General features: G+C 42.3%; 1 protein-coding gene across 8 annotated transcripts in view; it reads left to right on the forward strand.

Moving 5' to 3' along the window:
- Positions 1-21,959, forward strand: part of KIF1B (kinesin family member 1B) — a 153,974-nt gene that overhangs the window by 116,690 nt on the left and 15,325 nt on the right. For all 8 annotated transcript variants that reach the window (XM_020889297.2, XM_020889714.2, XM_020889492.2 and 5 more), the window contains 13 exons: positions 547-632; positions 980-1,109; positions 1,282-1,444; positions 4,233-4,323; positions 6,257-6,375; positions 7,017-7,072; positions 9,127-9,235; positions 10,762-10,828; positions 11,486-11,570; positions 13,526-13,631; positions 20,183-20,297; positions 21,027-21,160; positions 21,896-21,957. In XM_020889297.2, coding sequence (XP_020744956.1) covers positions 547-632; positions 980-1,109; positions 1,282-1,444; positions 4,233-4,323; positions 6,257-6,375; positions 7,017-7,072; positions 9,127-9,235; positions 10,762-10,828; positions 11,486-11,570; positions 13,526-13,631; positions 20,183-20,297; positions 21,027-21,160; positions 21,896-21,957 — 1,323 coding nt within the window. The remainder of the gene's footprint in view (positions 1-546; positions 633-979; positions 1,110-1,281; positions 1,445-4,232; positions 4,324-6,256; positions 6,376-7,016; positions 7,073-9,126; positions 9,236-10,761; positions 10,829-11,485; positions 11,571-13,525; positions 13,632-20,182; positions 20,298-21,026; positions 21,161-21,895; positions 21,958-21,959) is intronic.

The following is a 21,959-nucleotide window of genomic DNA, read 5'->3' on the forward strand; positions in this document are numbered from 1 at the left end:
TTTTGATACTTTACACTTTTCCAAGATCCAGCCTACCTTATGAGGAAAGAATGTGGCTGTTCCCTGTTAACTTTTCTGTTTTAATTTCCAAATGCTGTGCTGTATTTAATGACCTTTCAGCTTTTCCCCATGGAAATGTGTGACAGTCACCAATGTTGACTTTATGGTGGTCTCCACAAGTTCAGTCTAGTATTTTCAAATATTTGTTGAGTATTGTTGAATATAGTCTCACCAAGGAAAGGGAACAGTATTTCTAAGTATGATATTTGAGCAGTATCAAGAATCAAACTGATTCTTTATTAACTAGTTTGATTTGAGCAAGGAGAGGGATATGTTTCCCTGAGTGGAGGTGGAAACCCTATTTGATCTTACTGCTTTGGTCTCATTCTTTCTCATGCAAAAGACTTGTTCTTTAGTATCTCCTCTTATATTAAATTTTTGGGACCTTAAGTTTCTACTGCTTTCCAGTTTATTTTGTAATCCAGTGAGTCATTTTCCCTCGGCCCCATATGTCGTCTCATCCTTGCTTTATTTTTTCCTGTCTAGCGGATGAAGAAGCTCCTGATTATGGCTCTGGAATTCGACAGTCAGGAACAGCTAAAATATCTTTTGATAATGAGTACTTCAGTCAGGTGAGGAATCTTCCAGAAAGAGAAAAGCCTTGCGGAAGGAGAAAGAAGTAGACACATTTGTTAGGAGGATGGATGTTCAGCACTGGAGGGAAGTTCTCCCTAGAATTAAAAAGTGTAGGTAGCCGCAGGCTTGTTTAATACAACATAGGATGTGTCCGACAGTTCCCAAGGCAAGGGTGAAGGCCCAACATTTATACTGTGTGGTATCACCTTTTCACAGGCAGTCCGTAATCCACGTAACTTTTCAGTCATGATTATTTGTGGGGCACATAAACAGACGTAAAAGAAACATGGGGAAAATATGTCGTCACACTACTTATCATCTACTCATGCTGCCTTGTTTTCAGAGTGACATTTCTTCGGTTGCATTGACCCGTTCTGGTCTGTCCTTGGAGGAGCTGAGGATTGTGGAAGGACAGGGTCAGAGTTCTGAGGTCATCACTCCTCCAGAAGAAGTCAACCGAATGAATGACCTGGGTGTGTAATCAGAGTGCTGTGACTGGGGGTACTTTCAAAGAGGGGAAAACACTGACCATTGTCAAGGACGATCACTACTTTTATCAACTATTGATGGAAGGATACACTCTCCTCTCTGAAAGGTGCTTTGTCATTATTTGAACCGTACCTGTGTTCATTTGACCTGCTTTAGATCTGAAATCAAGCACTTTGCTGGATGGTAAGATGATGATGGAGGGGTTTTCTGAAGAGATCGGCAACCACCTAAAGCTGGGCAGTGCGTTCACTTTCCGGGTCACAGTGCTGCAGGCCAGTGGAATCCTCCCAGAGTATGCAGACATCTTCTGTCAGTTCAAGTAAGCCCCACTTTCCTCTGCCTCCCTAGCCATTAACCCGGGTGATGACTTTTGTGCACTATAAAGTGCTCTTAGACGTGCCAGATTGTACACTCTCAAGAGAGAAATGACTCCCAGACCCTGAAATAAAATACTTTCTTTACTCTGGATGGGAGTAGGAAGTGGAAATGGGCAATGGAATGAAACAGAGTTCATAGTTGGAAGGAGTGCGGCCACACATCCTGCTAGAGGTTCAGTTGTGGACTACCCCTCTCTGCCAGGAGTATAGGGTCAGATCCAGTTAAGCTTACTCATCAGCTTTTTTAATGTTCTTCATGCCAAAATGTCTTGTTAATAAACAAGTCTGAAATCAATGAGTTATCCAACTGCCAATTATGCCTGTTTAATGCTTGGGAAAGGCAAAATATATGTTGTTTAAAGAACAGCAAAATTCTATACCCATTGAAAGAAAGCTAGTAAGTATGTAGAGAAGAAGTGACAGGTTTCATATCTCATCTGTTTAATAAGCATTTTCTATCCTGTAACCCTCGGAGCTCTGTGCTCTAGCTACTTTTGTCTCAAGACTTCCAAAAACATTTTTTTGGAGAATCTTAAGTATTAATACTCCCAACATAAATATATCTTTTGAGTACTTGGAAAAGGCCACAGTATAAGAGAAGGAAGTCTGAACTGCCCCATTCCTAAAGCCCACAGTTTGCTGTTGGTGCCACCAAAAGGCTGCTTTAGATTTCTGCCCTTCCTTTCCCCTCGGTGTGTGCCTTATCCTTTCTGGAGGCCTCATGCAGCTTCACTTTCTATGTAGTTGTCAGCCAAATCCTCAATTAAATGTGGTTATTACATAGTAAGCTGCTAATGTCGTTTGCTAAAACTTAACAATTGATGGAATATTATCCATCCAGTGTAGATTTGCACATTTAATGTGTTTTCACTAAGTCTCCATTAGTAGCTGATGTATTTTATGGAAAAGACCTGCTTGGCCCGCTGACATCTGAAATGGCAAGAATGGTCTATTAACTTCTGTCCCAAAGTCTCCTGAAAAGAGAGTAGCATCTCCACCTGGTGTAAGCACTGGAGGAAAGGGCATGTTGACTCATGTTGAAAGAAGACTCAGATTCTTCTGGGGTTTTTATAAACTCTCATCTGGCCTACATTGGGAAGACACAGCTGTAGAGCCCAGTCAGTGGCCTCATGTGTTACCTGTGTGGAACCCCGGGATATTGGTATCTGCTCCAAGGAGAGCCTTCGAGGAGTGCAGGGCAGAGGCCAGCTGATGCTCATGCAGCCTCTGGCAGGTACACCATGTGGTCTGGAAAGGAAGAAATTGGAAGAAAAAGAAAGGAGTGAAAAGTAAAAGAGAGGGAGAGAGGTAAGGAGAAATGAGAAGAAAGAAAATAGGCAAGAGTATGCATAGTTTGGAAAGATGCAGTGCCACAGTGGTACGTGATTTGATTACCTGGCAAAAGTTCACCATGGTCTTCAGGCTGAGAGAATTATGGTTGACCCTTAAACAACTCAGGAGTTACGGGCATTGACCCTCCTCCACAAAGTCTGAAACCCAAGTGTATATCCAGGGTTCCTCTGTATCCACAGTTCCACATCTAAAGATTCAACCAACTGTGGATCATGCAAAACCATAGAATTTACTATTAAAAAAAATCCACATATAAGTGGACCCATACAGTCCAGACCCAGAACACCAGTGGTGTTCAAGGGTCAATTGTAATGTGGAAGACCAGGAGTTCATGGAAGACCTGGTCTCTCTGCCCCCTGTTTTTCCCTTTCTTCTTGTAGGAGTGTGGGGTATTCTTCTAGTGGATATTTCTGTCTAGCAGTACATCTTTGAATTGTGTATTCTGTAATTCTCCACTTTTTATTCCAGACTAATATTAGGGAGACAGAACAATAAAATCTCATTATTTATGAGAATAAGTAAACATAGCCCAGTGACTCAGCAAACATTTCAGGAGTATTTTCTATATTTCAAGCTCCGTGGGAGACACACACTCTTGGGGAAATAGGCAAATAAATACATTATGGCAAACAATGGTATCATTGCTATTGAAGAAAAATAGGTCCCTGTTGCTATGTGAATGTAGAACTGTTTGAGTGAGTCAGGGAAGTCTCCCTGGAAGAGGTGACATTTGAATCTACTCCTTGCTGGTCTTAGAGAGGCTCCCAGCAGGTGTGTCATCCACAGGCTTTAATGCTGCCTTATAGAAGCTTCAATCTTCCAAATCTTTTCCATACAAAATGATTTCAGTTTTTATTTTCAGTAAAAAACTTCTACATTGGAATGAGAGGTCACTGAATTCACTCTTCATGTGTCTTCATAGCTAAGTGGTATGAGCTCAGTTGCTTCAGTCATGTCCGACTCTTTGAGACCCCATGGACCGTAGGTTTCCAGGCTCCTCTGTCCATGGAATCCTCCAGGCGATAATACTGAAGTGGATAGCCATTTGCTTCTTCGCTACCCAGGGGATCTTCCCTATGCAGGGATCAAACCCATGTCTCCTGCATTTCCTGCACTTCAGGTAGATTGTTTACCGCTGAGCTATCAGGGAAGCCCCAGCTTAAGTGGTAGGGTTAGTTATTTTTCAGTCAGTTTTGAAATAAAATCTAAAATGCTATCTGTGTGATATGGAACATATCCTCTACAGGGCAATGCAAATAACTTGTCTCAGTTAAAAACTCTGCATAAGATGCTTCTTTCCATGGGATCCAAGATAATCCTGATGAAGCCATTTAAAGCGAGATTAATGTGGGTTTTTGTCTTTTTCGCTCTCTTAAGCTTTTTACATCGGCATGATGAAGCATTCTCCACTGAACCCCTCAAGAACAATGGCAGAGGAAGTCCTCTGGGCTTTTACCATGTACAGAATGTAAGTCACATGGACATTTTTTGCCAGGTGTATTACAGGTTGGTGGTACCCTGAAGCAGCTGGTGTGAGGCAGGCGTCATGTATGGGTTCCCTTTGGCTTTTTCAGCTGAAGAAGGATGATAATCTGAGCTGCTATGCAGGGGGAGCTCTATGGCAAGAGCGGACAGTGGAGGGAGCAGCCAGGGCCCGGAGCTCATCCTCAGTGGACAGAGCAGCCAGCATCTTCTCTGAGTGACAGTGGGCCTGTGCGTAGCACGGGGGGTTGGTCTGCCAGTAAATTCTTTGTCATTGAATTGTGAGTTGTTTTAGTGTTTCCGTCCTAGAAAAATAAGCATATTTAATATGAGTTTTGTTAAAATTAATATGTTCTTTAAACCGTAAGAGACAACACTGTTCAGATACAAATGATGTAGAAACTATGAAATTCTTTTGTAGCTAAACTAAGCTTCAGAATCTTTTTTCCTTTCAGCTTATTTGATGATTAAGCCTTTAATGCCCCTTACAACTCTCCCATAAATGGAGTAAGAGAACAGACCCTCCATCTCTTCTAGAAAGATTTACTTAACCCCATTCAAAAGTCTTCATGCTCATCACAAGAGCTAACATTCACTGAGAGCTTATGTTGTGTCAGTCATTGTTAGAGGTGCTTTTTCTGTCTTAATTGATTTAATCCTTTCTTTTATGCCACATACTGTCATAATCCTCATATTATAGTTGAGATAACTGAGGCACAGAGCAGTTGAAGTCACTCACCAAGGTTACAAAGCTAGGAGGAGGCAGAGGTGGGATTGAACCCAGGGAAATGTGACTCTAGCATCCAGGATCTTCACAGCTGTACAGGAAACAGTCTCATTCTCTTGCTAACCATAGTCCACTCTCTAAAATACAGAAGGGGGAAAAAAAATAAAATACAAAAGGGGGACTCCCTTGTGGTCTAGTGGTTAAGACTCCACTTCCACTGCAGGGGAAATGATCCCTGGTCCAGGAACTAAGATCCCACATGCTGTGCAACTTGGCCAAAAAATAAAAATAAAGAAGAAAGGACAACTGCAAAAATGGAACAAGCAAACACAAAACACAGTTTTCTTTTTTATGTTTAATTGTATAAACATGAGCATGCCTGTATATGATCAATATTGATTGTCTCCTGTGTACAAGGACCATGCCTGATGCCACTGTGTGGGGGTCTGGGGGACATTTAGATGAATCACAGGGGATTATGCCTCCAAAGAGTTTAGAATCATGATAGGAAAAATAAAATGCGTGTTTATTTTATGTGAAATTTATAAAAATAGTAGTACAACTTATAGAGATATTAGAAAGGTATTCTTGAAATGCAGTGGGAATGGGAGAAGGGAGAATTATTTCTACTAATGGAAAAAGAATTTTATGTTACATTCTTTGTTGAGGGTGGATGGTTGGATGGAAAAAGAAGGTTGGGGAGCTTCCTGAAGGCTGTAGTGTAAATAAGAAAAGGTGGGTCACTCTTGGCCTTGTGCCTGACACATAGTCAGCAGTCCTAGTTTTCATATCATTGTTGCTGTTTGATCTGGGCCTTGAAATACAGGAATAACAGAGAGACAGAGAAGTGGGAAGGCCTCCTGGGTAGGGCTGCCGTCTGGGCCCGCCCTCAAAGTGGAGGAGAGAACAGGCGAAGGGAGCAGCTGATGGAGTCCTCATACTGACTAAAGGACGCAGAGGGGCTGGAGGTCAGTTAGGGTAGGTGGTGGAGGGTCTTGAACGCCTGGAGCTTGGTCAAGTTGCTGTAGAAGGAAAACCAGAGAAGAGCCCGTCTCTGGTGTGAGAGGCCTGCAGAGTAAAATACCCAGCATACCCAGGTACTGAAAAGTGCCTAAGTGCTGTTTGCTGCAGACATGTGCATTTTTCTATAAAAAATCTTTCCCTAATCGAGCTTGGCCCTACTCCTTATTAGATTGCAGTGGAGGTTACGGAATCATTCGTGGACTATATCAAAACCAAGCCGATTGTGTTTGAAGTCTTTGGGCATTATCAGCAGCACCCACTTCACCTGCAAGGACAGGAACTTCACAGGTTTGGACCAAATGAGCAAAGATTTTTGTTGTTGATACTGTTGTTGTTATTGTCACTTGCTGGAAAGGAAGAAGTCTTTTGAGGGATTAAGATGGGTAAGTGATAGTTTTATATATTGTCCTACGTTTCCGTTTTAGAAATGTCACCATCTTTCTTCTAAGCCACCCAGTCACTAATTGTAGGAGGAGCAAATTGAGTTTTGCCCAGGGGGCCTTGAGTACCATCTTCTTGTAGAAAGAGACTTTGAATAGGATAAAGTTGAGGTAATCGAGATATAACTTGGAAATTATGTATAATTATTCCTAATCACCTAGAACTGCATGGAGCATAGAGTCACTGTGAAACGTGTGTCTGAGTGGATACACCAGAATGAGTGAGGAGAGCATGATGGGGACTCTGGGATGATGGCAGAGTGTCAGTGTTAACAGGAAATTTTTCTTATTCATTAGGTAAGATTTAACAAGGGGACTTCTATTAAAATGTCTTAGCCTCAGTTTTACTGTGTGGGAATATATCTGATATCTGATAATGTGCTAGTGTTGAAAGTACAGATGATCTACTTCTAAAGGGGATTTAAACATGCCATTAGTATTATCATAGAGGTCTTTTTAGTCTTAAAGAACTTTCATTTTCCTTTGCAGTCCACCCCAGCCGTCTCGACGATTCTTCCCTCCACCCATGCCGCTATCCAAGCCAGGTGAGTGCCAGCTGGGTTCTTTATATGCTGTACAGCTCTAATTCTGCATGACTTTTCAGGTAAAAAGTCATATTCAAATTCCTGCTCAACTTCTGTGCATCCCGATGTTCCAGTATCTAGCAGGACCTAGAATTGTTGGTGAGAAGCTCTAGGGCTCTATCCAGTCTGACGCTCTGGTCTTCTTGTTGCAGATTTTGATAAACTCCCTGCTCCTCAGTCTCTCTGCTCTGTGTGTAACCCCTTTAACTTCAGTGGTGGGCATTTTTTTGCATGTTACATTTGTTCTGCATGTTCATGTATCTTGTTTTGACTTTTCTTTGTTTATTTTCGTCCTTTTTCCTCATTGCCCACTTGCCACATTCCCCCCCACCCCATGCTCATTCTCCATCTCTGTGCGCCTTACCTCCATCCTGCCTTCAGACCATGAGAGAAAGATTGAGCTGATCCGATTTCTCATATCTGACTATGTGAATGTGCATGTGTTGGACACATTTTCTGAGCATGCCAACGTGCTTGCCTCCTCCGCCATTGCCACCTTCCAGGATGGGGCTGACCCATCACCGCCTTTTCTCTTTCTGCCAGTTCCCAGCTGCCAGCCCAAGAGGGTACCTAAACGAGATGGTTAGTAGCTAAATTAGCTCTGCCTTAGATGTAGAACCATCCTCAGGGGCCAGTCCCAAAGTCTGGCTTTCTGTGTAGGAACCACGGATGTTTCTGTTTGCTACTTGACCTGAGTGTAGAGTTCACCACATTGTCAAGGTCATGTCACATTTCCTTCAGAGAGATTTTTAGGAAGCACCTTCTCTGTTTATGCCCTTTTCACATCATGGGGTGGGGGGGCTCCTTAGGTTTATTGGTTTGGATTCTTTGTAGTGGTATTATTAATTCAAAGGATTTTTTAATAGTAGATGGCTTTAAAAAAAATGCTTCTGGTTTTGCTTTCTGACTCTTAGATGCACATCAGTAACCCCCTGTTACCTTCTTGAGTAGCATCATCAACAACTTACCTGGAATTCAGCTAGGGTGAATAATGCCGACAGGCCATGCTTAGTGCTGCAAGAGTCATAAAGCCCCTTTTAGATTCATTGCATCAGTGGTTTCTCACAATATCTCTTTAGATAGTAAGCTAATATTATGATCTTTATCTTAAAGGTGAGGAGACAGACTTCCAGTGTTAAGTGACTCAACCAGAATTTCAAAGCTAGTTAGTGGTCAAGTGATAATTAGATTCCAGGTCCCTGGATCCTCACACCACTACTCCCAGATTCAGAGCAGAGAACCCTCTTCAAATTGCCAAGATTTCAGGATTTCTATGTAGTGTTTCAAAATGCCCGTCTTATAGAATCTGACATTCTTGGAAGTACTAGGGTTTTGGTTAATGTATTTCATCAGTACAGATAAGGACATGGAATTTACATTTGAAGAAAATGGGAACAGATCATTTACAGAATCCTGTGTCTACAGGTTAGATCTGTGGTTCCCAGACTTGTCCATACACTGGAATCACGTGGGGGGCTTCAAACCTCTCAGAGGACTGAGCCTCATCCCTGAAGATTGTTCTTTAATTGGCCTGCGGGATGGCCTCATTCGTCTTTGAGATCCCCAGGTGATGCTCATGTGCAGGAGGTTCAGGAACCACTGGGTTAGGGGACAGGTGCTCTCTACACACACCACACACAGTGAGACCCTCCCCACATTGTCTCTCCCATGTTGTTATGTGCTCTGCATGCTGCAAGTGTGAGAGCCTCAGGAAGGTTTTTTTTAATGGCTTCGTGAGCACATTTATGCTGCATGAAACCTGTGTTCTCATCATTGGATATTTTGTTGGGAGGGAGAGAGGGAGAAAGATGCTGACCCTCCGTTTTCCTTGTTCCCTGAAGTTAGAGGTACACGTAGAGTTGGTGAAGTGTCTCTGGGTCTCCTGCACTGAAATCTGTCCCCTGATTCTTACTGCCTTTGCCAAGTGTGTCCTTGAAAACTAACATTATAGAAGCTTGTATCTTTGCTGAGTAGACTTGGACCACATGTTAACATTTTCCAAAAACTTTTAAAAGTTCCAGCTACCAAGTTAAATACCATGAGCAAAACCAGCCTTGGCCAGAGCATGAGCAAGTATGATCTTCTGGTTTGGTTTGAGATCAGTGAACTGGAGCCTACGGGAGAGTAAGTCCACTTTATATATTTTTAAATATGACAATTTTGCAAAATTAAAAAATGTAATTTTTAATCTCTTTGTCTTCAGGTTCACAAAATACCACATTCTAGTTTTGAACTGAATTTTAGGGGTGTTTATTCTTTGAATCAGATGTTTGTCAGAGAACTACCTAGTATTATAATTTACTTTTTAAAAAACTGTTTTCTCATTTATTTCCTCATAGAACATACCATATTCTTATTCAAATGAGAAAATCTAGGCTCAGGGATATTAAATAATATGACCAAGGAAGCAGTAGGGTGGGGTTTGAACTCAGGACTGTCAGCTTCTTTAGGACATCTTCATTTATTTCCACATTTTGTAACAGTGAACAATACTTACTGAGTAATTTACCTTATTGTTAGCAGGAGCATGGAGTCTGGCACTTTGTTAAGAGAGAAAACAACCTACATACTGGGTTTTATCAGCAAACAAGCAAAGGGAGTCGGGAGCATATTGTGCACAATGGAGCCAGAGACTTATATCCACATCTCAGGGGCTTAGGGGACAGAATATTTCCATAGACCAGGGTTTTTAAACCTCTGCACTGTTTGGGGGTGGATGATTCCCTGTGGTCGGGGGTTGTCCTACATGTTATAGGTATTTAACTGCATCCCTGGCCTCTACCCATAAAGTGCCAGTAGCTCCTCCCCTCCAATTGTGACAATAGACATTGTCAGATATCCCATGGGGGCAGAATCACCCCCAGTTAAGGACTTTTGGCTCCAGTCAAAATAATCAGCATCGGCTTACTCTGAGCTGTGTTAGACTCGGTGGCAAATGTAATCACTGTTTATACTTGTCTCGGAAATGCTTTTGAAAAACACAAAAGAGATCCCTTTCCTGAAACAGAGGGAAGAGGCTATATCAGTTAAAGGATAGGGGATAAATATTATTTTAACGATCCTCTGCTAATCATGCTGGGTACCACCATCACAGTTACCTCCAGGAAACATTTATTGAGTTGCTGCTGTGTGTGAGGTTTGGCTCTATTGATCCTGCAGTAGTCGTCAGTAGTGACATTACTTTAAGAAATTTGACTTTCTGTAGACAGATCATAATGTGATTATAACTTGCATTATGATGGTGAAGAAGTTACAGTAAATGGTTTCCACTGAGTTAATTGCTTTCTGATTCTTAAAGATCTGAAATTATCTCTTCCTTATCTCCTGACACTTGCCATGGCAATAATACATTTATAGAATATCTGTTAGACAGGGAGCTGGGATGGAGCCAAAAGGTGTTACTGCCATTTGAACACTTCAGTCTAATAAGGATGATGAGACATGGATACAGAGAAAGTTTTACTAAATGCAAATGACTGTGCGATTATATGTCCACTCCAGATGACAAGAAGGATGTGGGATCAGAGTTTAGGAAAACAGAAACCACTGAGGGGTAGCACAACCAGGGAGGACCTTGCAGGTGAAGTTGCAATTAGTTATTAGCACAAGCATCCATCTAACCTCTTTCTTTCGTATTTCTTTTTTTACAGGTATATCCCAGCCGTGGTGGACCATACAGCAGGCTTGCCCTGCCAGGGGACATTTTTGCTTCACCAGGTACTAACGAAGGAGCCAAAAACGGCCTAGAAAGGAACACCAAAAAGAGTTAGAATAAGAAACAGCCCTCTGTTTCTCTGCCTTTTTATCTGCATTTGAAGGGAATTTGGAGGTTGGGAGACTTTGCTCTATCCTTAAAGTTTCTCAAACCTTGGCTTTTGTGTATAAATACACATATTAAAAGAGCTATTTTGAAAGAATTTGTTTAATTCAGTTATTAGAATGTATGCAGCTCCTCTGTGGTTTTATGCCATTTTCACTCTGTGATGTTAAGAAACTCTGCTTTCACAGCCGGAAGGTTTTAATGGAGATAGAGAAGTAAGGTTTCAGTGGACTGAAAATCTAGCCGTGAAATGCAAGTCCCTCTTTGGCAAATGGAAAGTAGTTTTAATCAGTGCTCAGAAGTCTTGTGAACCAGATGGGCATACTCTGGGACTTACAGTCTGGGCATTGGTTCTTGAAGCTGTATCAGCACTTGGCTCTTCCTCAGTCCCTCACCTGTGTCCCTTGGTTCAGAATAACAGTGTGGACAGCACTTCCCATCTCTCTCCATACCTCCCCTTCTTGCCACCCCCACACCAGACAATCTAGCAAAGGGCAAACAAGAGGAAATAAGAGGTGGCCCCAGCTAAATTGCAACCCTGCTCCATTACCTAGGGCATCCAGCGGAGGATCACAGTGACCATCATCCATGAGAAGGGGAGTGAGCTCCACTGGAAGGATGTCCGTGAGCTGGTGGTAGGTGAGTACGTTTCTTCAGATGAGGATGGAGCCAGGCTTTTTTAGAGATGTGATTGGTCCCTGTCTGGAGCATAGGGAGCATGTGGAAGACTGCACTGGAAAACATGACCATCAGAAGAGAGACTGAGTTCAAAAGTACTCTTGTTTCCCAGCTCCCTTCATAGGTTATGCAATTGCCATTATTTTTCTCAAGGACTGTGGGAGTGGTTCTGTGCCAGAGGCCCTGAGAAGGCCCCAGAGAAGCCTCTGCTCCTTGTGCATTTGTGATCTAGTGAGGAGTAGCGTGTGTATGTGTCCAGAGCTGTTTGAGGACTGAGTACCAAATGAGGACAACTGAAACAGACCTGTGCTAGGAGAGTGGACAACAAAAAAGATCCAAGAGAACTGGGTTAGCTGGTAGGAGATGCTCTGAGTATATTAGAGAGAAATTGGAGGGTTTTGTTTGTTTTCTTGCAAGCATTTGGAGTTAGAGTCAGGAATGTCTAATGAGCAAATGGCTAGAAACCTATGGCCAGAGAGAAGAGACTGAATTGAGGTGAGAGGAAAAGATTGAACCAACAGCATCAGCTGTAGACTGAGAGGTTAAGGCAGGGGCCTGAACCTGTTTTTACTGTGGACCCATTTGGCAGAAGTGAAGCCTCAGAATTATGTTTTTAAATGTAGAAAACAAAGTACTTGGGATTACTAAGGGAATGAATAATATTGAAATACAGTTGTTAAAATACTAAACAAATTTGTAACATAAGCTCTCTATTGATGTGTTAAATAAGCAGAGGGTCTAATCTGTATCATTTCAAAGTGGTAATGAGGGTCATATAGTTGGCATCAGTGTGATACGGAAACATCTCTGATTTCTGCCTGGGACAAAGGTCTAAGTACTGCTTGGTCTACTGTGGTTTGTGCCCTCCCCTCGTAATTGAAGGAAAAGCCCGTTTCCTTCAGAAGAGGCTCCTGAAAATAAAGTTGTGATTTTTTTCTCATGCAGTTTAGCCCTTCTGAATTTTATGCATAAACCTCTTGGGTACCTGCAGACCAAATGAGGGACCTCTGGAAGGATGGTTATTACTCTGTCCTATGCAGGACAGTGATTTTCAAGCTTTTCAAAATTAATTTTTACACACAAAAAAAGAGAGATGCTTTCTGACCAGAATGGGTGGTGAGCAGAGGCAGCAGGTATTAAGGCTTTTCTGAAACCCTATGGCTTATTACTTTTTTTAAACAAGCATGAAATATGGCAGGTGCTTTCCTGAATGCTCTAAAAATGTTAGTTCACATAATATAACATAACATATAATATGATCATAAAAATCTTTAAAGGGAGGAATTGTTTTTCCCACTTGGCAGGTGAGGAAAGTGAGGCTCAAAGAGGTTGAGCATATGCCCAGGCCTCACAGACAGTTAGTGTCGGAGCTGAGATTTGAACCCAGGCAGTTCTGCTCCAGAGACTGTGTTCTGAAACTCTGTGCACTGCTGCATACCCTAGTCTTAGTATTTGAAAACAGAATTGTCAAATGTTAAATAAGAAAGTGGTATGATGAAGGCAGTGGCTTAAGAACATTATAGAAGCTGAGTGTGGGGTGGATTGATCAGGAGAGCCATGAGAGCAGCTGGGAGACCAGTTAAATGACTGTTGCTTGTCTCTGATTAGAAGGGGATGACCTTCCCCTGATGAGCAGGGCAGTGATGTTGGAAATAAAAGTCGAGATGAATATGAGAAGCTCTTTGAACAATGAATAAATATTCACAGTTAACTGAATGTGGGAAGTAAGGGAGCCAGAATATGGAGAAGAATGGAAGACTGAGAATTCCCAGATTAGACTTGGAAACTACAGTTAACCAAATGACTCTTCTGGCACCTGAAATTACACAGCGGTCTGACAGTCTCGTTTGGCTTAATGGATCACTGTTCTGTTGTTAAATGTCCCCGTGTCCTGGTCTCTTTCTCGTCTCTCTCAGGCCGCATCAGGAATAAGGCCGAGGTGGATGAAGCCGCAGTGGACGCCATCCTCTCCCTCAATATCATCTCTGCCAAGTACCTGAAGTCGTCCCACAACTCTAGCAGGTGGGCCACTGCGGCGAGTGACGAGTCAGCCCTGGGGGCTGATGACTTCACCACTAGCTTCTTCATCATTAATGACCCCCCACCTTCTCACTTAAACGCCCTGTTTCCTTCTCTGCCTATCTTCTTCTTCAGAAATAAATAACATAAATCATTGGAGATACTCATATAATATGTTACCCCCAGAGAATGAAAATGTTTTTTCCTTTGGGGAGTTTGAATGTTGTAGCACAATGTTAGAGAAAAAGCTGTAGCTGTAGTGCAATGATAGAGAAAAAGGAGAAGAAAACTCAGCATGCCACCCAAGGGTTTACATGTAGATTAACTATGGCTAAGACTAAATGTCTTCCTATAAAGTGATTGCTGGAGAAAGACCTCTGTGTCTCGGCCTTGGGTATCATGGAAACCTGCTCTCCAAGGTGTAGTGAACTCTCTTGTGTTCATCTTTGCTGCTGCCAGTGTTGGCTCAAGGAGTCTTGCTATTTCACTTACGCATTAAAGGCAATAAATCATTATAAATTCTTCTGACCAAGATTGGCTGCTATAAATAATGAATTTTAATTTTAAGCTAGTTTCCCTTAGAATTCCATTTTTAATCAAATAATGACAGAATGCATAAAGTACATAGCTATTCTGCTTTTCCGTGTCGGACTAGAAATAAATCTTCTGGGGCACATTTCCCTCCCTGGGGAAGGAGTCCCGTCATTGTGCACAGAGGCTCCATGTCTTTATGAAGTGAGGTCTGGGGAACAGGAGTGGCTGCGTGTTCTAATGTGGATTGGAACACAACCTTCGAATTATGGGATTTCTCTGTGGTCTGTCTGCTCCTAAAAAGTTGCTCCCATCTGTTGGCAAGTGGGAGAGGAAAAATAAGATAAGAAGCAGAAGCAGAATTAAAAGTTTGGGCCACAGTTAATTTCTTTCCATTACTCCCTTGTGTTTCTGATTTGCAGGGGAATGAGGAAAAGGAAGCAGATGTGTGTTTGCTTTTTTGCCTGTTGGAGAAACTGGTGGGGACTGTGGGCAGAAAGGGAAGGTGACAGAGAGGGGTGTACATAGGGGGCGGGGGGTGGGTGGTAGAAATAAAGCAGGCTGCTCCGATCTCCCTTGGCCTCTTCCTGGGCAAAATCTTGAACAACACCATTTCTGCAAAGTTAGCATTAATCCCACACAGCGTTCTCTCTGCTGCCAGACGTTTACAGAAAGTGTTCAGCTGGCATTCATCACATTTTCCTTGCAACTATGAGAAACATATCTTAACCTTCCCTGTGGTACTCGGTGAAAGATGGTGAAACTTGGTGTTTCGTTGATGTGCTGGTTGTGCTGAACTTGCCTCCATTAGAGTAACCTTTACCAGTCCTTTGACTCATGACTGGCAGTGGGTTAGATGTGTAGAAGATGAATTTGACTTTGTTAGAAGCAACTTATCTTGGCTTCTCCTTCGTTCAGCAACTGTTCTGCCGTTTGGAACTCAGAGAAAGTCATGGAGGCTGGAATCTAGCCTACAAGGAATGGGGGACGAAAAGGCCTTCATTCTAAGAGCCCCACAGGGCCCTGCTTGGCATCACCACCACCAGCAGGGACCTGGAGTCAGAATGACTGACCAGAGACAACCTGGAAACTAACCCCATCACCCTAAAACTTGAGACTGCAAGCCATGTCTCAGAGCAGTCCTCCTGGGTTCCCTTACCCCAATGCTGCCCACCCTGGGGCCCCTTCCCAATAAATCTCTTGCTTTGTATATAAAAAAAAAAGAACCACCTTGTCTTTCCCAATAGAAGCTTAGAGTTAATTAATCAAAAAAGTTGCTAAAGTCAAGAATAATGAAAAGATACAGACTATAAACATTTGTTTTAAAGTATATAGATGTACATAAATTTGTCAAGCTCTTGCTGTTGGGCCAAGGCCTTTTCTTCAATTGTAGGCTCATTTATTAGACTTCTGACTGTCTTTCTGACAAAGCCACACCCGTAATTTATCATCTATACTTTTCAATTTGATGGAACTAGAAACTTATGAAGAAAATCTAGTGCAGAATCCTTTAAACGTTTTTTATCATGTATCACCAAAATTTTATTTCCCTCTTTCTTTTACATTAATCTCACCCAAACTTAGTTGAACAGCTGTTTTTTTAAACAACTCAGCATTATCAAGTCTTTTAAAGACATTCAGTTTAGTTTTCACACTTAGTTTTGTTTCACACTAAACAAAAATTCTTATTGCTCTCATGTTTCAGTGGTTTATCTAATATTTAATTAAATTAGATCATTGTAATAACAAACACAACTGCATAGACAGGTTTGGGACCAAATACTACTGATACTTGAGAAGCACAAAACTCAGCTCTTGGGAGCAAATTGTCTGGGCCTAAGTCACTTCAGTCGTATCCAACTCTTGGTGACCCTGTGGACTGTAGTCTGCCAGGCTCCTCTGTCCTTGGGATTTCTCCAGGCAAGAATACTTAAGTGGGTTGCCATTTCCTTCTCCACTGGGCCTGTGAACTACCTCTTTATTTTAGAATAATGCTCAATGAGAAATGGATGTCAGTCTTTACATTTTAGGGTTGTGAAGAGCATAAGTGCATATGGTGAGTGGCTAACTGGAGTTTGGTTGAGAGCTTTTGTTCTTTCTGCCTAAAGGTTTAGTGTTTAAGGTTGAATGTACAGAACTCCAGCTGGGTGTATTAAGTATACATGATTAGAGTGCACTTGTGATACATTGATAGTGGAGTGCAGCTCACAAGAGCCATTGCTCCTTTTCTTCCCGGTCCTACATTTCTCTTACCTAATTGGTTTGGTTTTCTCATAACTCCACAGCAACTTCCTACCATTTCCAATAGGAAGTCACCTCCTAAAGGGATGTTAATCAAAACTGTCTCCCTTCCACGTCCAGTATTTCCTTAACACAATGTCTCAGGAGAGGGACTCTTGTCATTGTAAGTCATGTATCAAACTGTGTCCCATGAAATTCGCTGTTAATTGTCCACTTTAATTCACTTTGCTTGTCAGAAAATTTGTGTTTTATATCTGTTTTTTTCTCTTCTCCTCTCTTTCTCCCTCTCTCTTTTTTCCTTTTTTTTTTTTGTTTGACTTTTGCTGTACTAACGAAAGTTTTTTCTATGTTTTTGCAGGCTCTTTCTTGATAAGGATATGCCTAGGTATTTTCTGTTTGTTTTTTTGCACATAAAGATTCTGTTTTATCAGAATGCCTTATGTCTTATGTTGCTTTGACTGCTATTGTAATTTAGTAGTTTTCTCCTGTGTAAGCTTGTACCCACCTAGGAATAGAGCAAGACCTTACTCTGCAGCCTTGTGCCCTAGGTTTTTCTAATGCATGTACAGTTTCATTTGCAGGTTCTTAAGTAATCTGTAGAGTTCATAATTATTTTCTCATTCCTTTTAGTAAACCTGCTCATTTTATTCTTATGCCGTGTCAAGTTTTCCCCTTCTACATTGCAAAGTAGAATGTTACTGCCCTCATTTCACGTAGAATCTCAGGCTTGTGTGATTGTTCACCTTTTTCTTTGTTTTGTCCTGTGTTGTATCAGAGACCAGTTTAGTTATTTGGGTAGCTGAGTCTGTGAGGAATATTTTTTATTTTTAAACATTTCTCTTTGTCCTGTCAGGACTACTTGTCTCATTTATTTTCTGCTTTTAGAATAGAAAAAAATTCCTAGTTTGATAGTGAAGGAAATTTCCTCCCATCTCTCTCTTCATCTGCTTGGGGAAATAAAACTGAAGGAAGTGACACATAACAGTATAGCCTGAATGTTTTATAAGATGCATGCACACAAACACCCATACAACACATAAACACACACTGCTTTTGTTTAGAATATCTTGAGAAGTCAACCTGGGGTTATTTCCTGACCACCTTAAAGCCATACAAGACCGCATATTTTAGGACTCAGCCCTGTTTCTAACTGCCAGTTCTCTTGCTCGCTTGAGTCCGTTGACATTACTCACGCGTCTTGGTTGTAGTTTGTATGACCTCTTCTCAAGAACTGCCATCCTTGGTGAATATTTTGGAAAAAAATGTGCAGCCGTAACTCCCAAGCACCAAACAAATCAAACCAAAAAAAAAAAAAAAAAAGCCACCTTTTTCTCCTCACCCCAATACAGGGAGATTTTAGTGATGTAAGAATTTTTCTATGTTAACCAAGTTTCTATCAGATAAATTTCTTCTTTAGGTTAAATGAAAACCAGACAACAGGAATGTGAAGAGGCTTTCTCACACAGATTCAGAACACTTGCCTCATTTGAGAGGGAATCATGAACTATAAATCCTGGCCCCAGGAAGCGCAGGTTCTGGTTCATTTCTTAATGAGTCCAGGCAGCAGGGCTAGGAATCGCTGTCCGGTGTCCCCAGGGTAACACACGCCCTCACCCTAGGAAGGGGCTTTACTTGACCTCAGCACAGGTGGGCCCAGACCTGCAGGGCCACAGGTAGGCCCCATTCCAGGTCCCTCAGCAGACACTGGGACAGAATAAAAGAGCCGTCTCAAGGACAGAGCCCTCAGTGGCTTCTGCTGAAGTAATGGATTCCACCACCCAACGTCAGAATTTGTCTTAAACCAAGCTAAAATTTAGATTCGATCAAAACAGGGCTCTGTGGGTGCATAAAGGGCTCTCTGCTGAGCCCAGGGGCAGGGGAGGGGCTTCTGTCGTCCTCCGTGGTTGCTGTTTGGGTCTCTTGGTTGCTTCATCTATCTTTGTCTTGCTGTCTCTCTGTTCCTTTGGTGTCTGTGTAGAGAATTTTCTTGACCCCTTGCGCTACCTCTTACCCCTTGAGAGCTAGATCTTTGCAAGAGTATCATGTACAGCTGATGACCCTTGAACAACACGGGCTTGAACTGTGTGGGTCCACTTATGTGTCGATTTTTTTCAGTAGTAGGTACCACAGCACTCCATGATCCGTGGTTGGCTGAACCTGCAGAGGCAGAACCTTGGATATCGAGGGCTTACTATAAGTTATATGTGGATTTTTTCTTTTTTTTGGCTGTTCTGGGTCTCAATTGCTGCACAGACTTTCTCTAGTTTGGGCGAGCAGGGGCTCCTGTTTGTTGCAGTTCGCGCTTCTCACTGCGGCGGCTTCTCCTGTGGAGCATGGCCTGTAGGCGCTCGGGCTCAGTAGTTGGGGTGCAGAGGCTTAGTTGCCCTGCAGCATGTGGGATCTCCCCAAACCAGGGATCGAACCCATGTCTCCTGTGTTGACAGGCAGATTCTCCACTACCACTCAGACCACCAGGGAAGTCCTATACACAGATTTTTAAGAGCATGGAGGGTCAGCCCCCATCCCCTGTTGTACAAGGGTCAGCTGTACTTCAAGATGATTTACAACTGTACTTCTAGAAGCAGCTACAAGATGAAATTATCAGGCTTCAAACACTAGCACTCAGAATGAGGTGTGGTTACAGAGTTCATTTAGAAGTATTGTTTTCTCTGATTATTTCTGGAGAAAGAAGCACAGAGCTGTGTTTAGAGTGAAGATATGCCAGCTATTTGTCAACATCTGGAAAAGAGAGCTGCAGTGAGATTACCATTTGGGAAGGAGTGAGGTGGAATGTACTGGGCAGGGAATAAAGTGTGCAGAACTCCAGTTGTATCAGGTGAGGTGCGTTACATGTCCAGAGAGTGTGGTGCTGGGCAGCCCACTCTGTGAGGGTGGACAAAGTGTTTTCCCTGACAGCTCTCTCGGGGGTTGAGTTGGGCGTTGATCTCTGACACGCTGTTGAACTCAGGATGGTGTTTCAGGTGAGACCTGATGAACTGGAGCTTTAATGTCAAGTAGGGGCTATGGTGTTTTTACTGGGAGGAAAAAAGAAAGGTATTAGGACAGTTTACAAAATCAGTTTACAGATGTTTACTAAATAATCAAACTTCTAGTTGTTATTTGAATGTTAGATTCTTATGTGGATTTTTGGAAAACTGATTAGTAGTTGGCTAGCTCTGGTACTAAAAATCATTTACTTTTACTGAAATGTCAGCTAAGAATAACCTCATATTTTATTTAAAACAAGGTTCTCTATACTGCCTCTCTCATCAGTCCTCCTATATGTGTGTGTGACGTTTCTGAGGTTCAGCAGGATGGGATTGAGACATGAAGAAAGCTGCTTCAGATGATTGAACCTCTGCTTCCTGCCCTGGTCACTGACTCATGGAGGAGCTCACTTAGTTTTTCTTATTTTAGTTTCTGTCCATACTCATTTCCGCTTTTCATCTTAATTCTTTTGATTGATCTCACTATGTTGATGTTTATAGGCAGGGAAAAAACAGGCTTGTCAAAAAAAAAAAGCATAGCTACGTGTTCCTTGACAACAGGTGGGGGCAAGAGGCTGGAGGCTGACCTTTTTCTCCCAGGAGATGAAGGTTCTACTCTGTTGTCAGAGTTTGGGAAGTTGGAACTGTGGGTCGCTGTAGGTTCTGCAGCATTTCTGATTGTGGCAGTACCTGGACTAAGGTGACTTCAGGGCTCTACAGTGTTTCCGACTGTGGCAGTACCTGCACTTAGGTGCCTGCAGCTTTAGGTGACCCCTCTTGCCTTTTCGACTGTAGGACCTTCTATCGTTTCGAGGCCGTCTGGGATAGTTCCCTCCATAACTCCCTCCTTCTGAACCGAGTGACACCCTACGGCGAAAAGATCTACATGACCCTGTCGGCCTACCTGGAGGTGAGAGGACCCACAACTTGAGTTGCCATGACCTGCCCGCCCTGCACAGTGGGCAGGTCACAACAAGGAAATGGGGAGGAACGATGTGACTGATTTTGTCTTCCTTTCTCCTGGCTCATCCTTAAGTTACTTATTATGTTATACTTTGCTAACTACTGCTAACTACTCTGGTTATATTAGGTTCTGTTCCCAGTCTCTAGTTAACCAAAAAGTCGCATAACTTCTATTTCATTTTCAGTTTTAGTAGCCTAATCCCCATCCTTCAGAGAATGCATGATTTTAGGAAAACAGCCTCTTGTTTTGGAAGCTGTGGATGGAGCCTAGTAGTGGTTAACATCGCAGATGCTAGAACTAGCCTCTCTGAGTGTAGGTTCCTGTGCTGTCACTTAACTTCCCTCCTGTCCTTGGACGAGTAATTTCTCCTCTGTGCCTCAATTTCCTCATCTCTTGAACAGGGGTCATGATAGTATTAATAGCATTTACCTAAACAGTGCTAGGCATGTGACAATAATAAATATCAGCTGCTGCCTACAGAAAAAAAAACTGAAAAAATTTTGAGAAAATAAATGCACCTACAAGGAATACCGCCTGACCTTACATGTATTGTTTTCTGATTTGCTGTTGAAATAAATTGTTGGTAGAACCCCCCACCCCCACCCCACGTCTGGGACCAGCTTTCCAATGCCATAGTGCCCAGACTGTGGTCACAGGAGTTCTGTCTGCTTTCAGCTGGATCACTGCATCCAGCCGGCCGTCATAACCAAGGACGTGTGCATGGTCTTTTACTCCCGGGATGCCAAGATCTCGCCACCACGCTCGCTGCGCAGCCTCTTTGGCAGCGGCTATTCAAAGTCACCAGACTCGTAAGTTTTTGAGACAAATGTTGCCTCGGTTTGGTGGGCCCCGTACAGAATGAGTGGTCTCCTAACTGCTGTTTTCAGGGTTCTCAGCCTATAAACCATTTGGTAGCTGACACCTGGAGTGCAGTAAGGTAAATGTTGGCATTTAGTAAAATATTAATAGATGGATGAGTAGTAAAGGAAGGAAGGCATGTTCCATTGTGAACACTTCTCCAACAGTTCTGCAGGGACTGAGTGTTCTTTTAAATGTCATTATTATTATTTCCAACAGCCTACTGTTGGGATGTTCTTTTTCTTAAGATTTATTTGTGTTTTAGATACATAAGTGTACATCAAGAATAATACAGTGACTACCTGTGCATCACCACTGAGCTTAAAAATGGTTACTAATGCAGTAGAAGGTTCAGTCCCCTTCCTAACCACACCGCCAGAAGCTGGTGTTTATCATTTTCATTCTACTCAGACCTTTACCCCCTTATCTCTTCTTTCTTGTGGTAAGAAAAGGCAAAATTCAGTTTTCACATTTGTATTATACATTTTCCAGTTTATCATTCAGTTTTTTCCTAAGTTCAGAATAGGAGAAGAACAGTGACTAATGAGAGATGTCTGTAATTTTATTTGAGGGTGGGTTGCAATTCCAGCACAGGAGACAATGTTTTAAGCAGAGAGAATTGAGATTCTTCTTGTTTTTGTGCTGTTTGAAATTAAGCAATTGTTTATTTGTTTTAATTTACGTAGCAATCGAGTCACTGGAATTTATGAACTCAGTTTATGCAAAATGGCAGACACAGGAAGTCCAGGT

The sequence above is a fragment of the Odocoileus virginianus genome, chromosome 11, assembly GCF_023699985.2.
Source record: "Odocoileus virginianus isolate 20LAN1187 ecotype Illinois chromosome 11, Ovbor_1.2, whole genome shotgun sequence".
Classification (NCBI taxonomy): Eukaryota; Metazoa; Chordata; class Mammalia; order Artiodactyla; family Cervidae; genus Odocoileus; species Odocoileus virginianus.